Source organism: Salvelinus sp. IW2-2015, linkage group LG18 (genome assembly GCF_002910315.2).
Source record: "Salvelinus sp. IW2-2015 linkage group LG18, ASM291031v2, whole genome shotgun sequence".
NCBI classification, from domain to species: Eukaryota; Metazoa; Chordata; class Actinopteri; order Salmoniformes; family Salmonidae; genus Salvelinus; species Salvelinus sp. IW2-2015.
In genome coordinates this window covers 7,563,103-7,580,963 of record NC_036858.1, presented here as the reverse complement: position 1 = coordinate 7,580,963, position 17,861 = coordinate 7,563,103, and the positions used below count along the sequence as shown (strand labels likewise).

General features: G+C 45.7%; 1 protein-coding gene across 1 annotated transcript in view; it reads right to left on the bottom strand.

Moving 5' to 3' along the window:
* Positions 1-17,181, bottom strand: part of LOC111977585 (cell surface glycoprotein 1-like) — a 62,593-nt gene extending 45,412 nt beyond the window's left edge. Inside the window, exons 1-2 of the mRNA XM_024007079.2 lie at positions 17,082-17,181; positions 9,530-10,094 (exon numbers count right to left, since the gene is read on the bottom strand). Of these exons, the coding sequence (XP_023862847.2) occupies positions 9,530-10,094; positions 17,082-17,181 (665 nt within the window). The remainder of the gene's footprint in view (positions 1-9,529; positions 10,095-17,081) is intronic.
* Positions 17,182-17,861: the final 680 nt, after the last annotated feature.

The following is a 17,861-nucleotide window of genomic DNA, read 5'->3' as shown; positions in this document are numbered from 1 at the left end:
GTGCGTGCGTGCGTGCGTGCGTGTGTATGCGTACCATACTATAGTGCCACTGTGAGGCCAAGGTAGAGCGCAGGGATCAGAGTTGACTCACTTCCTAAATAAATGACACAACATCAGGTAAGGAAAATCGAATTGAAAGTCTTATTTTCTCGATGATTTTTACACTCTCTGGTTTCGTCACTGGAAGCTAGGCTCAGCTCCAGAAGGAAAGGTTTTTCTGAAAAGGTACAATCACTCAAGAAACGATGGTGCCCGAAAGATACCACCATTCTTTTCCAAATGCTCTTTTTCTCTTGTTCCATCTCTCTCTCTACCTGCTTTTTGCTCTATTTTCACGTTGTCACTCTCCTGACCTCCTTTATCTATCGCTCTTTTTGCATGCTCTTGTTCCATCTCTCTTTACCTCTCTCTATATGTATCATAATATTGTCTGTTCTCTCTCTGTCTCTCTCCCACGTTCCCTCCATCTCTTTTTGAACAATGTACAGGGCGAGCGTTTAGATATATGGTGTTTTCGTTGGTTTGACTCCCGTCTTGGTTTAGCTTCGTTAAAAGCACGGGGCTATTCATTAACTGAGCGGAAAGAGGTTCGACTGACTGACTGAAAGCCCCAACATGATGTCATCCAGAGCAAGGCCCCTGCACTTAAAAGCCCTCTGRTGACGGACAAAGACATAATCAAACGACGCCAGAGGAAACCGACACACACCTCACTCCCAACACATGCAGAATACATATACAGTATAGTACATATGACAGACGGCAGTGCATGCGGTAGACTATACAACACTGAGATGCGGACCGAATATATGTTTTTGTCGGACAGGTTGTAACGCTTTCTTGCTGGTCCCTTTCTGAGGTGCTCGTTCTAATGTATTATACCTCTTGGGAAATAATTTATGAGCACTCAAGAGAAAGTTCAACGTTGAAAGGTGGAAAAGATGACGAAGGCAAGAAGAGAAACATTAAAACCCAGGAAGTAGTTGAAATGAAGTTGTTATTTTTTCTTGGTTCAGTTGGCAAATCAATGATTGGTTTTATCAATGTGTTATTTCAGACATTTATCCACTTTTCAGGGTCCAGCCACTGGATCCAATCCATCCTTCCCAGCTTCCCTAGTTTCCCCAGTCTCCCTATTTTCCCCAGCTTCCCTAATTTCCCCAGTCTCCCTAGTTTCCCCAGTCTCCCTAGTTTCCCCAGTCTCCCTAGTTTCCCCAGTCTCCCTATTTTCCCCAGTCCCTCTCCTCACTGACTATACTGTATCTCCAATAAATCCCCAAACCTCTCCTCTCCCTCAGTCAGTGTACCCTGTACCTCTTTATTTATTTACAATCCCTGCTCCTCTCTCTCTCCTCTCTCTTCTCCTCTCTCTCTCTCTCTCTGCTCCTTCCTCTCTCTCTCTCTCTCCTCTCTCTCTCTCTCTCTACTCTCTCTCTCTCCTCTCTCTCGTCACTGCCTCCCTCTCCAGTCTCATTCTCCATATTCTCCTCCAGTCTCTCTGAACTACTCGTCTCCTGTGACACGTTCGCTCCTCTCTCTGGTCCTATCTTGCTCTTCTATCGTCTCTCTCTTCTCTCTCTCCTCTCTCTCTCTCTCTCTCGTGCCTCTTCTCTCCTCTCTCTCTCTCTTCTCTCTCTCTCTCTTCTCTCTTCTGCCTCCATAAACTCTCTCTCCCTCTGTTCTATCCTGCACATTCTCTCTCATTCCCTCTCATTTCCCCTCTCTCCTTCATTATCTCCCTCCCTCTGTTCACTTTCCCTCCCTCTTTCCCTCTTCCTACCTTCCCCTCTCTCTCTCTCTCTGTTCCTATCCTTCTGCTTTCTGGATCCTTCTGGCTGTATGCTACATGCCTCAGGTCACATAACTTCAGTAGAGGAGGCTAAAAGCGAATGGATAAATGGTCTTGGAAACAGCCAGAGCCAGAGGGCAAAGCAGAAGGTAGCATAGCTTGTCCTGTCTAACAGTTGAAGGGACATTTAGGCACAGTACGTGGCTTGATCAAAACTTTGGGATTCCGGACAAAATGGAACTGCTTTGCTTTGTTAGATGAGGTTGTGTATGAATTGTCCATGCACATACGTGTGTAAGCTTGAGTGTGTGAAAGTTTATGAAAGAATATCAACAATACAGTTTAATAGAACCAGTTTAAACTACTACTGTATATTACAGATCTGTTGTCATGGTCCCTGTGTGACTGTTGTTCCCRTCACCACGGGAAACCATGCATTTGACAGGGTCAGACCCAGCCATTTCATTTTTTAACACACACACACCAAACACATGCTGCTCCAGACCCATAGGCCCAGGCGGATCGTCCACCCGTAAGTGTGTGTGATCGTCCAGTGGTGGCTGGGAGGCGGGAGGAGGCTGGAGGTGAGAGGAGTTTAGTGAAGGGAATAATAAGTCCGCAGCGGGATGACCCTGAGCGCTGGTTCTATAATAATATTCCCTCTCTGTCAGCAAGGCCGTGTGAAAACAAATTAGCCCCATGATTAATGGATGAGAATAACAGCTTGGAGATTGTCCGAGGAGATGGGACACCCAGTGTGAAACCCCTATAGCCAATCTCCCACACAAATACATACATACATACACACACAAACACACACACACACACCAGACCCCTTCCTGCCCAAACACACAGCACCCCCACCAACACCTTTCCATTCCCCACTCATACCGCCTCAGCTTCAGAACTGACAGGAGACAGTTTAAGATCAACAGAGCCGCGCTGCAGGCAACCGTCCCTCTGTGTCTGATGCAGAGGCTTCTGTAGTCCGCTGTTGCACTGCTGCTCCCATTGCTGTCAGCTAGTTAGTACATTTTATTTGATGATATAATGAAACACATTCGGCCGTATTGCGATGAGAGATGACCTCTTAATGAGTGAAGTGCATACTCCTGCCTTTCTCAACCTCTGCAAATGCTCACATACTCAGTCACTGCTATTTGGTAGCTACAGTATGTACCTCTCTCAAGATGAAGGTGATCTAATGCGCCGAGATAAACGAGTGCTTCAAATAATGTGTGACATTTTACTCAACAAGATTCCTTTCTGAAACGTTCCCAAACATAGGTAAAATGATGAATTGATATTGGTTAGGCATACCATCTCCATAAATGAAGGTTTCATATGTCTATATACCCACTGTTATAGTCTTCTGTACCCTCTCCCTGACTTTTCCATATCTACAGTAGCACAGGAAAACTCGTACATACTATGTAGGATCTTAATTTGAGCCAGTTTGCTAGAGAAATAATTATTATGTGAATTATAATTAATGGTCATTTGTGTTGGGGTTGATACCATTTTCGCTAGGGCAAATCAAGTCTGAAATGTAAAAGTGGAAATTACAAATGTTAGAAGCCTKTTTAAAACTMAAATACACTACTAATTTGCGGGGAAATTCTCAGCAACAAAATAGAGATCAAATTAAGATCCTACATTTGTGGCTGTCACTAGACTCCATACACAGCTCTCACTACTACGCCAGTGTAAACCTCCAAGTGGGAGGCAGAAAATAAAGACATTGAAATATGAAACAAAATCAAACTATATGAAATGCATACACATGTAACATAGACTCATTCCTCATGCAGAGAAAGGGGAAGCTTGTATGAGATGGGGGGGTGTATGACGGTCCAGGCCATTTAAGTCAATAATATTTAGAAAGAGAGCTGTGGCATAGGACAGAGGGGTGGCCTGGGTGGGTTGCCCGGGGGGGGGGGGTTGCTCGGGGGGGGCGATGACAGCCATGAGACAGCCGGGGTTGACAGATGCAACATGTCAACCACGGCCTACACCAGCCCGTTTTCAGCAGGATGCTATGCATTCCGTTCAAATATACAGTCTTGTTTGTTGCTCCAAGACCAGCCTCTCTCTCTCGACCCCCACTCAGTCTATAGGGATATTTTTCTGCCTATTTTCAGCATCTGTGACAGAAACCCCTGTTTTTGACGAGATCTGAAGCAACGTGGGCCTGTATCTTACCAACTCCTTAGCAGAAAAGAAAGAGCCTGCATAAGGATTTAAGGTTCATCACTGAGTAAGGAAAAGCTGATCACACACAATACATGATTGATGGATATTTTGCATTGGAATGACCTAAAGAAACAGAGAGAAAACTCAGGTATGTTCACAGGAAAGCCGCCACATCCCCTACATCAAGAGGAAAAGGCCCAACKTCTCATACTAAGTAGTCTAGTCTAGCCACCTGAACACTGGAGGTCAGGAGCCAGCTTCCTGGGGTGAGGACATGGCACAATTGACTTCCCTCTCAAGAAAGCCCGCTGTTCCCCGAGACCACAAATGGGCAAATGTTCAGTATGTTTGCAGAGATTGAATGACAGATCCCCTACACCACTGTTTAGCAAAACCGGAGAGCAGGTGGGACGCGAGACGAATTGAAATAGAATGGCTGATTTGATTMGAATTATTTTTCATTACTATCATTAGTGACAGGATTAGTAGAGGAAGAAGGAAGCGGCGCTGGCGCTGCTCAGTGGTTGGCTACAGCCATTATGTACTGTATGCATTCACAGACCACTGTGCTGTGTGCTGGCACCGTTCACAGTATGGGCACGGGCGAATGGGGTATCAATATCAACAGACCATACTTTAATTGAACATATTCATAGCTTTCATCATGGGGGTCAATATTGACCTCCATCTTGGATGATTGATGGAAGAGTAGAAAATAAAATACACTGTATACGCTCTGAAGTGAAAACTCCTTCTATTCTATGTGAGGTAACCCCCTTCTGAACTGCCACACCTTCTCCAAACATTTATTCTGCCAATTACTTTTAATGGAGCTGAAATACAATGGTGGAGCGGTGCAGGGAGCAGGAGAAGGCATAAATCACCCACCGCTGTGACCAGGCAGAATGGATGACCTCATCAAGGAAGGAGGCCCTAGTGTATGCTCTGAGCTATGGGAGTGATGCGTGATGGGATATGATTTGGAGCTGGGCAGGTATACTCTACCTGACCACTCTAGCTCCGTGTCAGTCCATGGATTGACAAGCTTCCGAGCACGTCAAGGGTGCCTCGTTAACGGGGTCGGGGTGATGGAGGGCTGGGAGGCGGAGGGAACTGCTAGGTCTCTGTGGTAGTCCTGTGGATGTAACCTAAGCAACATCCAGCAGTTAATGACATTTTATATAACTGTTAAGCAATTATTGAATACATAAAGGCTTTTTTATAACATCCGAGCGCCATGTGCGTCAGGGACTTACTGGGAGTGCGGTRGAGGAAAAATGGCCAACACACGGCCAAAATCTACATTTTCATTTGGCAAAGCAGTCGGAGTTGTGCATAATCCGTGGCGTGCCTCAGGTTTCATATGTGACTAAAGTTTACCCACAGTGGCCCCAGCTACTCTGTTAACAGGCAGATCACTCTCTCGCTGCTGCATTAGGCCCTGTACTGTAACTGTACAAGGCTTATACCTGCTGTTTTTCCCTCTCCAAGAAAGAGTCCATGGAGGAACACTGTCATGTGCTGTGTTGACGGGTTCAAGCTGGCGACAGTCAGTCCTGAAGCAATGTGTTACTCAAGAACACACACACACACACACACACACACACACACACACACACACACACACACACACACACACACGCACACACACACACACACACACACACACACACACACACACACACACACACACACACACACCACAGGGGGCTGCTGAGGGGAGGACGGCTCATAATAATGGTCGGAACGGAGCAAATGGAATGGCATCAAACACATAGAAACCACGTATTTTTTTACCATTCCACCTAATTCCGCTTCAGCCATCACCACGAGCCCGTCCTCCTCAATAAAGGTTCCACCAACCTCCTGTGAGACACACACACACACGAAACAGTAACCCATAGCAAACTTGTTGCAGTTTATGCCAGTTACCACACCAGTTGCTATGGCTGARGGAAAGCACACTGTGAAGTCAAACCAGATTTGAGGAAACACAGGCAGTTAAAAAAACATGACACTTTTTAAATGCCCACGTCTCWTGTCCTGACTATGCAATACATCTTCCACACACAGACTTTAAAAAGGGTTTTCTGATGACTCCTGTGTGAATTTTGGTTGGCCATCCTAACATTATTGAATTGTTATTGGTCTGGTTAATAGTGTTCTAATAGGTTCCTTTTCTGATATTTATTTGAGTTGCACAGACTCCACGAGAGGACGGTAATGATCTACGTAGGACTAATTAGAAATATATAGGTTATACCCAAGAAGCCAACAAAATAGAACAACTTTTTTATTCATGTTGAAGCCAGTCATTTTCACCTTTAAAAAAATAAACCCTGAGCAATGCTGATTCCCTGTTTACTTCCTGTGTTGCTGACGATTGAGGCTAGACGCGGAAAGTGCTTCCAAATCTTCTGTAAATAGCCTGGAGCTGTGAACTAGTGACTCGATAGATCTTAATGTTAACTGAATCTAGCACTCTGCTACCTGTTATTAAAAGGTTCTCTGTTCAATCAAGAAAGTCATATTGGATGAGCTACAGTACTTACAAGTTTTCAGTAGCAAAGAAAAACATGCTTCAATAGTGTTCATTTTGATTGAACTCCGAACTTTGAATCAGTTTTGCAGTCAGCGTCTTTGACTAAGATTCTGTTATTCTGTTGAGTTATGTTTAATTGGAATGTTATTTTTCAATCTAATGATTAATCATCTAAAGTTTATTAGGTAACACATGGGATTTAGGAATAATCAAAGTATAATATAACATTGATCAAATCAATGTTCTTTTAATCAGTTCATAAACTTCCTGTAGGCCTGACACAATATTTACCCATATTAATAATACTCAGTATTGTATATAAATCTCTTTACAACACCTGAAGTACATCATTCAACCAAACGATATATAATGTCAGTGTTGTATATTGTAACTGACTGGCTAAGTGACTGTATATTTTACCTTAGTAGTTTTATCGTTTGTGTGTGTGTGTGTGTGTGTGTGCGTGCGCATGCATGCATTTGTGCATGTGTGCGTGTGCACTCTAACTTTATTTGTGAAATGATTCCGATGGAACACCAATAGCATTGCTGCGGTCAAGGACGTAGATATTGTGTTGTACTTCACGCATGGCCTGCGCCATACAGAAAGACTCATTCATCTCAGAAAATAACATTTCATTCAGGTTACCTTTTTAATATTTACATATGAGAGTTATTCTATGGAACAACGTGCGCTATACATGGCAAAAAACAAACCAGAAGAAGGTAACTAAAAATAACTGCCAACCATACAATAATATTTTCACAGTGCACTGTACATGCGCGTAAGCGTGACTTCTGGACAGAAAGGAAAATATACTAAGAAGATTTTTTAGAAGTATTTTCTTTAGCTCTCACTCCATTTACCGTGAAAATATTGTGTGCACTGGAGTGGAGACGAAACGAGTGAGTGGGGTATGGAGGGAGGAGAGGGTGCCAAAGAGAAGTAGGTAATAGGAGAAAGGGATAGAAGACAGAGGGGGTAAGAAGCAGCATGAACATTGGAGGGGAGAACAATTTAGACTGCTATGTGGAGGGAGCAGAGTACGCTGGAGGAGAAATTGAGAATGCTCAGGAGTATAAAGACGGGGGGGGGGGGGGGGTTGTGGATGTACAGTACATGCATGTGGTGGGTTGTAAGGAGATAGTGTTTATATTTGTGTGTAGAACAACTTAGAACGTTCCAGGGAAAACACATACAGTACCAGTCAAAAGTTTTGACACACCTACTCATTCAAGGGATTTTCTTTATTTTTACTATTTTTTGCATTGTAGAATAATAGTGAAGACATCAAACCTATGAAATAACACATGGAATCATGTAGTAACCAAAAAAGTGTTCAACAAATCAAAATATATTTTAGATTTTAGATTCTTCAAAGTAGCCACCCTTTGTCTTGATAACAGATTGGCATTCTCTCAACCAGCTTCACCTGGAATGCTTTTCTAACAGTCTTGAAGGAGTTCCCACATATGCTGAGCACTTGTTGGCTGCTTTTCATTCACTCTGTGGTCCAACTCATCCCTAACCATCTCAATTGGGTTGATGTCGGGTGATTGTGGAGGCCAGGTCATCTGATGCAGCACTCCATCACTCTCCTTATTGATCAAATAGCCCTTACACAGCCTGGAGGTGTGTTGGGTCATTGACCTGTTGACAAACAAATGAAAGTCCCACAAAGCGCAAACCAGATGGGATGGCGTATCGCTGCAGAATTCTGTGGTAGCAATGCTGGTTAAGGGAGCCTTGAATTCTAAATAAATCACTGACAGTGTCACCAGCAAAGCACCCAGACACTATCACACCTCCTCCTCCATGCTTCACAGTGGAAACCACCCATGCGGAGATCATCCGTTCACCTACTCTGCGTCTCACAAAGACAAGGTGGTTGGAACCGAAAATCAAAATTTTGGACTCATCAGACCAAAGGACAGATTTCCACCGGTCTAATGTCCATTGCTTGTGTTTCTTGGCCCAAGTTTCCTCAGAACAGTTGATGTTGAGATGTGTTTGCTACTTGAACTCTGTGAAACATTTATTTGGCTGCAATTTCTGAGGCTGGTAACTCTAATGAACTTATCCTCTGCAGCAGAGGTAACTCTGGGTCTTGCTTTCCTGTGGCGGTCCACATGAGGGCCAGTTTCATCATAGCGCTTGATGGTTTTTGCGACTGCAGTTGAAGAAACTTTCAAAATTCTTGAAATGTTCCGTATTGACCTACCTTCATGTCTTAAAGTAATGACTGACTGTCATTTCTCTTTGCCTATTTGAGCTGTTCTTGCCATAACATGGACTTGGTCTTTTACCAAATAGGGCTATCTTCTGTATATCACCCCTACCTTGTCACAACACAACTGATTAGCTGAAACACATTAAGAAGGAAAGCAATTCCACACATTAACTTTTAACAAGGCACACCTGTTATTGAAGTGCATTGAAATGCAGTCCAGGTGACTACCGCATGATGCTGGTTGAGAGAATGCCAAGAGTGTGCAAAGCTGTCATCAAGGCAGAGGGTGGCTACTTCGAAGAAGCTAAATTCTAAAATATTTTTTGGTTACTACATGATTCCATATGTGTTATTTCATAGTGTTGATGTCTTCACTATTTTTTTGCAATGTAGAAAATAGTAAAAATAAAGAAAAACCCTTGAATGAGTAGGTGTGTCCGAACGTTTGACTGGTACTGTATTTGATGAGCCAAAATTATTAGAAAGGTTATGGAGGAGCTTATTGGTATGTGTGGGGACCTGGTGTTCTCTGAGCCAAACACAGAGGTGAGAAAAGTCTTTATGAAGCACACATACACAACCCCGGTCTTGGCCATGTTTATGTGGGCAGATGCCATATATTCTGACTGGTCACATAGATGGAGTAATTAATGAGGTAGTGGCAGATGGGTGGGATGGGTGGGGAAGGGAGGAGTGAATTAAGTGAAAGGTGTGTAGACTGGCAGGGGAAAGACATATGGAATGAAAGGGAGGAGAATAGCGGTAAGGTGTGTGCTGTGGGAGGGAGGGGTGTGGTGGGGTGGGTGTAGGTGGTGTGGTGGGCGGGTGTGGGTGTTGGGGTGGTGTGGTGGGCGTGGTGGGGCGGGTGTGGGTGGCGGTACGTGTGTGACTGGTGTGGTGTGGTGGGGAGGTGTGGGTGGTGTAGTGGGGCGGGTGTGGGTGTTGGGGTGGTGTGGGTGGCGTGGTGGGGGCGGTGTGGGTGGGTACGTGTGTTGACTGGTGTGGTGTGGTGGGGAGGGTGTGGGTGGCATGCTGGGGCGGGTGTGGAAGGCGTGGTAGGGGCAGGTGTGGGTGGGCGGGTGTGGGTGGTGTAGTGTGGTGGTGTGGGTGGCGTGGCGTGGCGTGGTGGGGCGGGTGTGGGTGGGGCGGGTGTGGGTTGGTGTAGTGTGGTGGTGTGGGTGGCGGTGGCGTGGCGTTGGTGGGGGGGGTGGTTGTGACGTGGTGGGGTGGGTGTGGGTGGTGTGGTGGGGATGGTGTGGGTGAGGTGGTTGGGCTGTGTTGGGTGGCGTGGTGGGCGGGGCGGGTGTTGATGGCGTGGTGGGGCGTGTGTGGGTGGGGTGCTGAGGGTGCACACGCATAGGGTCTCTTTAGCGTACTTCCTTTCTCCTCTCTCTCTCCTAGTTTTCTCTCTCATTTCTATCTCTCTTCCTCTCCATCTTCTTATAGTTCTCACATTCAATTCCTCCTCCGTCTAATTTTCTTCTCCCCGCTTCATCTACTGTCTATGTCCTGCACTCTCTGCCTTCTTCTCCTACTAATTCTCCCCTGCTCCAATAATAACTTGCGGTTTCGTGAATGTTCAACTGGCCCACAAAGAGGCCTAAGAACATCCCTGCCTGGCTGGAGGTGCGCCGTTCCATAGCAAATAAGGACGAGGACTCCTTGCTTTCTAAGAAGGAAATATTTTAACCATATCCCCTCCAATTTACTCTGGCACTGGTCTGGAAACCTGATTTTTATATGCATGCTTTTTACATGGCCCAGGAAAGAGAGGATGATGGACGAGAGAGGAAGGCAACCTGCTATAAAAAAAAATACTGCACTTGTAAATGCAGTGCAATAGCATTCATTTGTGAGTGGTAACGCCAATTAAAGCTGTGTATCTAAGGGGCAGGTACGGTCAGTTGTGTTTTCTCTGGGTTTTGTTTTCCCATGTAAAACTAATGATCCAGACTCACCTATGGTTTTGTTTTGATCACACAGAGACCATAACTCAGGTCCCATGCTTTCTTTAAAAAAAATACATCCAGAACACAAAGCCGCGTCTGAGAGGAGACAAAAACCATTCTGTTCAGGTTCCAGCAGGTTCCAGGCATAGCCGGCCAAACCTGAAGAGTTGTTCCTACCTGAGGTTGGATGGTAAAACAGTTTGTTGGTCTTGTTTTTAGGGCTGTGGCGCTTGTCATTTTTGGATGCAGCTGTGGTCTGGTCAGTGGTTGTAAGAGTGGGCCATTCAGGAGGCTGTTGGCTCTGGATGCTCTAACCAGGTTGCTGTACAGGAACCTTGCTAACAGCCAGGATGTCCTCTCTTTCCCTCCATTATCCACCATGCCCAGCCCAGGACACATACGGTCCTGAGAGGACTCCACTCCACAGGCCCACTAACCAGCATCGAAACCCCAGGAAACTAACTCCATAAAATAACGAAGGCAGGCAATGATGAATGGTATGGAGAGCAATGGCCATGGATGTGGTCTGTTAGAAAAAAAGGGTTCCAAAAGGGTTCTTCAGCTGTCCCAATAGGAGAACCCTTTTTGGTTCCAGGTAGAACCCTTTTTGGTTCCAGGTAGAACCCTTTTTGGTTCCAGGTAGAAACCCTCTGTGGAAAGGGTTCTACATGAAACCAAAATAGTTTTTACCTGGAACCAAAACAAGTTCTTCAAAAGGTTCTCCTACGGGRACAGACGAAAAACCCTTTTAGGTTCTAGATRGCACCCGTGTAGTGATAGTAGCGACTGATAATTGAATTGTCCCTAATTGGTCCACCGGCATTATTTGAGGACAAAGAGAGAAGAAAAAGATAGAACATAAAACTGACGAAGTCCATGTCTGGATGACTAGGCCTGGTGACTGATGAGGTCAAATGAAGAGGGGCAACTGTACGACAGAAAACGTGGTGTAAATGTGAATTTAACAAGGGGTGGGGAGAGAATGTTAATGGACAGCAAAGGTGATAGGTCCATGAATGATGAAAGGGGGTGCTACTGACTGCAGTGGAAAAGCGCTCTCTCTCCCTTTCTCTCAGGAGTCACTCTCCCCCCATTTAGTGTGGCTATGCCTTCCCCATCTGCCCCTGGCCATATGAACAAGAATATCTCAGTTCAATTCAATTGAAGGGGCTTTATTGGCATGGGAAACATATGTTTACATTGCCAAAGCAATTGAAATAGATAATCAACAAAAGTGAAATAAACATTAAAAAAATGATAAGCAAACATTACACTCGTAAAAGTTCCAAAGGAATAGAGACATTTCAAAGGTCATATTATGGCTGTATACAGGGTTGTAACAATGTGCAAGTAGTTGCAATTCAACATAAATATGGGCTGTGTTTAGAATGGTGTTTGCTCTTCACTGGTTGCCCTTTTCTTGTGGCAACGTGTCACAAATCTTGCTGCTGTGATGGCACACTGTGGTATTTCACCCAGTAGATATGGGAGTTTATCAAAATTGGATCTCTCTCTCTCTCTCTCGCTCTCTCKCTCTCTCTCTCTCTCTCTCGCTCTCTCGCTCTCTCGCTCTCTCTCTCTCTCTCAGCATTCACAAGTGCACTCTGGTCTTCTCCCAATTCCTGACCCACTAACAGATGCTCAATATGAAATACATACTCACATTCTCCATATTGAGCCCAGACATCCAAAAACCTCTTGCGGTTGTGGTCTTAAGTGTTTTGCTCTAAAGAGAAGAAATCATTCTCTCTGACCAATACTCACTGGCTTCTTAAAGCTTCCAAACCAAACCCTGGGGGAGCTCTATCTCTCTCTGTCTTTCTGGCTCTCTCTCTCTCGCACTTCTGTTCTCACACACCTCCCGGTTTGGACACGTAACCATGGAAATCCCTCAAAACAGGAAAAACAGGAAAAGGCCAGAGAAACTGTTTTGTTATTGACACAGTCTTCAGATCAGAGGAGATTCAAGACGTCATTCTCACAAAAACGTCACGGAATATCTAAGCCTTGAAATTCATACCAGTATCTTAAGAGAGGAAGCAGTCATTAAAGATTAAGGATAGCAACCAGTGTTGCTAGCAAAATTGTGGATGGATGCCTGAAGCTGCTTTATACAGATGAGTCCAGACAAATGCTGACGATTAAGCGGCCCATCAGCCTCAGCCGTCCAAAGCTCTGGTTTAGTCTGGTCAGAGAGTTATTTCTGAAGGCACAGGTGTGACCCCCGTCAACCCTGGAGCGGTCACGATCACGATCCAGGCCTCGCCAAAGTCAGCTGGCTGGTGGGACATCATGTAAGTAAATGGTCCTCCCTACTCACCCTCCCTCCCCTGCTCCAGCCTAACTCTAAGTGTTTACAGACAGCTTCTCCCTGGACAGGGTCAGATGGACCTTCTCAAACACACCCCTCCGGACCCCAATTGGAACCCACGAGAAAATGTCAAAGGTCAGAGGTCAGGAGAGGAGGGGGCGTTCAGGGAAGGGCACTTGCTCAGCTTATCAAAGTCCTGTTTATTTTGCCGTCTGAGCCCCGGCTCAGCCTAGGACAGCAAACAGAAAGGAAGCAGGATTGTCAGTGGGGATAAAATGGGAATCTGCCGCCCCACCTCTCTCGCGAGCGCTCCACCGGCGTAACCACCACTCCCACCCACGTATATTGAACACCATTGAGGGCGAGCCTATGTGTGTGTGTGTGTGTGTGTGTGTGTGTGTGTGTGTGTGTGTGTGTGTGTGTGTGTGTGTGTGTGTGTGTGTGTGTGTGTGTGTGTGTGTGTGTGTGTGTGTGTGTGTGTGTGTGTGTTGTGTGTGGTGGTGGTGTGTGTGTGTGTGTGTGTGTGTGTGTGTGTGTGTGTGTGTGTGTGTGTGTGTGTTTAAGTATACGGAAGTGCTAGCCAAGGAAGGTAGGTGAAGCAATGCACAGACACTTCATGCCTTGCCTAGGTACATAAACTTTGCTTGATTACATCTCTGGTGAACCTCAACTTCACACACACACACACACACAAATGGGATTTTTTTGTATAAAGAACAGAACTGCAGCTCTGTCAAACTGTTTGTTTTGAGAAAGTCTGAATGAGTCCGACTTAAAAGGGCCGGGTTTGGGATCCCCATCATACCAACACTGCAGAGCAATCTGATGGATAAATGTTTCTCTCCCCTTTCATCCTAGTATAACGGGATTGTGTAATAGACAATAGTTATATTACTGCACTAAAAGGTCATTAAATTAACATACCCTCCCTAGACGCAAAACCCTCGTTAACCCCTCGCCTGTCTAACAGAGCAGAGTAATTCATGAGTAGCTACTAAATATCAAGGTGTTAGGCGAACAAAAACAGGTCCGCTCTGTACAAATGAACAATGTGCTGGGTTCAGTTCCCTTTTCCTTGTCCGTCCCCCTTTCTTCTGAGAAATGAATACATTCAAACACGTATTCAGCATGTATGTTATCAAAAACAACATGTCATGCTATTGACCAGAGACTACACTGAGTGTACAACACATTAGGAACACCTTCCTAATATTGAGTTACACCCCCTTTTGCCCCCATAACAGCCTCAATTTGTTGGGGCATGGACTCTACAAGGAGTAAAACGCGTTCCACAGGGATGCTGGTCCATGTTGACTCCAATGCTTCCCACATTTGTGTCAAGTTGGCTGGATGTCCTTTGGGTGGGGGACCATTCTTGATACACACGGGAAACTGTTGAGCGTGAGAAACCCATCAGCATTGCAGTTCTTGACACAAACTGGTCCACCTGGTACCTACTACCATACCCCATTCAAAGGCCCTGTCACGAATCCCACCGAAGATGGTGCCTCTTCCTGTTCGGGCGGCGCTCGGCGGTCGTCGTCACCGGCCTACTAGCTGCCATCGATTCTATTATTTTTGTTTCTGTTAGTTTGGGCTGATTGGGTGCACCTGTTTTGAGTTTAGTTTTGTGGGTAGGCTATTTAAGGGCAGTAAGCCCGCTGGCTTTTGTGCGGGCTTGTTTCTCTGTTATTTGGTGTTGGATTGTATTGTGGATTTATTATTTTTTTCTGGACAGTTTAGTCCTGTGTTTTGGACTCGTATTTTCATGCGCCCGTGTGTTTAGGGCATGATCGTTTTTCCCTGTCTACTGGAAAATAAATCCACGTTCTTGAATCCCTGCTCTCTGCGCTTGACTCCTCCACCCAGTACTCCTAGCAGCTTTGACAGGCCCTTAAATATTTTGTCTTGCCCATTCACCCTCTGAATGGCACACATACACAATCCATGTCTCAATTGTCTCAAGGCTTAAAAATCCTTCTTTAACCTGTCTTCTACACTTAATCTACACTGATTGAAGTGGATTGAACAGGTGACATCAATAAGGGATCATTTGATCATTTGAGGGGACAACGGTTTAAGTTTAGAACCTTCCTGTATGTGTGTAACCACGCCAGCTTCAGTARCATTGTCCGGCCAGAGAGAGAGTGAGTGTGTTGATATCTCTGGGTCCAAGACTGTGATGCTTTAGCCCTACTGTGAAAACAGCTCTATGTTTGAACTAATAACACACGCAGGGGCCACGCCACAGCAGTGTAAATGAGATAATGAAGAGGCAGACTAAGGGCCACACTTTCACACTGACTAGGTAGACAACATCTATGTGACCCTCAGAGCAAACATACACTTAGGTTAAGAGTTTTTGTTAAAAAATATATATACATGTTTGATGCATGGAAATGGCCAAACCACACAGTCTCAAAACTATACAGTTTATTTGCTTCATTTTTCTAACACGTTTTTTTACAGTCTGTGGGGTCAGGGCCATGTTCAGACCTTTCAGGGGCCAGCTGCTCCTAAATAAAGAAAAAAGCCCCCTCCCCCCTTGAAAAAAACATTTGACTTTCATACCTCGAAAATCATAACATACTATAACTGCCACTGTAGGGAAATAGTTTTTTGGTTTTTTACCGAAGGCCTATTTATTTCTGCAATAGCACACTCCTGAGYGRCGCAGCGGTTTAAGGCACTGCATCTCAGTGCTAGATGCGTCACTACAGACCCTGGTTCGATTTCAGGCTGTGATTGGGAGTCCCACAGGGCGGCGCACAATTGGCCCAGCGTCGTTAGGGTTTGGCCGGGGTAGGCTGTCATTTTAAATAAGAATTTGTTCTGAACTGACTTGCCTAGTTAAATAAAGGTCAAATAAAATGTTATTTGTGCCTCCTAAAGACATGATTGACATCGGGAAAAGAGCGTAGGCTATCAGCGTATCATTTATGTTGATGATTGATGTAAATCTGCTAGTTAGCTAGTGTGATCATTTTTTTTTGTGATTGTGATTTATCTTCATTGCGCTTAAATAATAACTTCATACAATAATATAGCCTAATATTCATCATCTTCTAACTCATGATATATGGCTGGCGGGCTAATGGCTTGTGTGGATAGTTTAGTACATGGKGATTAGCTAGAGTCTAGAGTACTTGTGTTAAGTGCTTCATTTGTAAATCGGGAGGTGCCGGAACAAAAAATGACCGCAAGAGGTACCGGAACGCATGACAATTATAATTTTTGACCTTTATAGTAAATCACTGCAGTAATATTACACATATAGCAGTAGAGTAGAGAGGCAGTTACAGAAGTGTGGCAACCCATCATTATGCACACCTGCTCCCCATCATTATGCACACCTGGACTTCATCACTACCTTGACTACTTCCCCATTATCTAGGACTCTGTAGCCTCACTCATCAGGCAGTATTGGTTCTGTTTAATTGTCCTGACGCTGCTCTTGTTCCGCACCCTATTCACAAGAAGACTGCGCGAAGTGGTCCTGATGGAGTTGACGTGCCGAGACGACGTGCCGAGACGACACTTGGTTGCACTCATCACGATGGACATCCGTCTGGATGACCTTTTCCGGAAGCGTCGGCACCCCCATCGCCTCTCTCCCTCCTCCGTTAACCGTCAGAGCCTGAACCCACAGAGGTAGGGAGGTAGGGGGCACACGCCTCCCCGCGGCTGAGCAACCCCACCCGAGACAGCTGGGGCTCTGTCCCTATTGCGGTTAGGAGGGGCACCAGCTTCAACGGTGTCCCGTACGTTCCAACCCATGGTCCACGAGAGCAGAGGGACTGCCCCGTGATCATCCGTCTCCTGGGTTAGGCATGAGTATTCCATCATCAGTTTCCGGCAAATCGAAATAGATTTCACTAGCTGGCTGTCCCTCGTGTTGTTTTTACAGCTCTAGTGGACTCCGGTGCCACAGAGAATTTTATTGACCAGGCCCTTGACTCCTCCCTGAACATCACCTCATATCTGCTTTCCTCTCCTTTTCCGGTTCAAGTGCTGGATCGTGGACCACTGGGATCCGGGACTATCACACACATCACAGCACCACTTACCCTCACAGTGGAGTCCATACATCAAGAAAGCCTTTTCTTCCTCATCATCAATGCACCCGTACAAAAGATCATCCTCGGCCTCCCATGGCTCCAACGTCATGACCCCACTATCTCATGGTCGAGGATGACAATCACGGACTGGGCACCCGAATGCCGGTGGACCTGTTTTCATTCCTCTGTGGTTCAACATCGATTGAGAGTCCTGTGGTTGCCCTTGAGCACAACATCCCGGAGGTATACCAAGACCTGCAGAAGGTTTTCTCCAAGACCAGCGCCACCATTCTCCCCCCTCATTGCCACTGGGACTGTGCCATCGACCTGCTTACAGGCTTCGCGCGACCGCGCAGCCGCATATACCCTCTGTTGGTGGCTGAAACTAAGGCTATGGAGGAGTACATCCATGAAGCTCTTTAACAGGGTTTAATTCACACATCCACCTCCCCTGCAGGCTTCTTCTTCGTGGCCAGGAAGGATGGAGGGTTAGGCCCGTGCGTTGTTCAGAGAGGTCTGAATTCCATCACCACAAGGTACCGCTACCCTCTCCCATTGGTGCCGGGCCGTGATCAAACAACCTCGCGGGGCCCGATTCTTTACCAAATAGGACCTGCGGACTACCTACAATCTTATCCACATCCGGGAGGGGTGATGCCTTATGGATTAGTCAGTGTTCAAGGCATTCATTAACGAGGTGTTCTGGGACAAGCTCGGACGCCAGGTGGTTGTGTATATAGACGACATCCTGGTCTACTCGGCTACCTTGGAGGATCAGTAGTCCTGGAA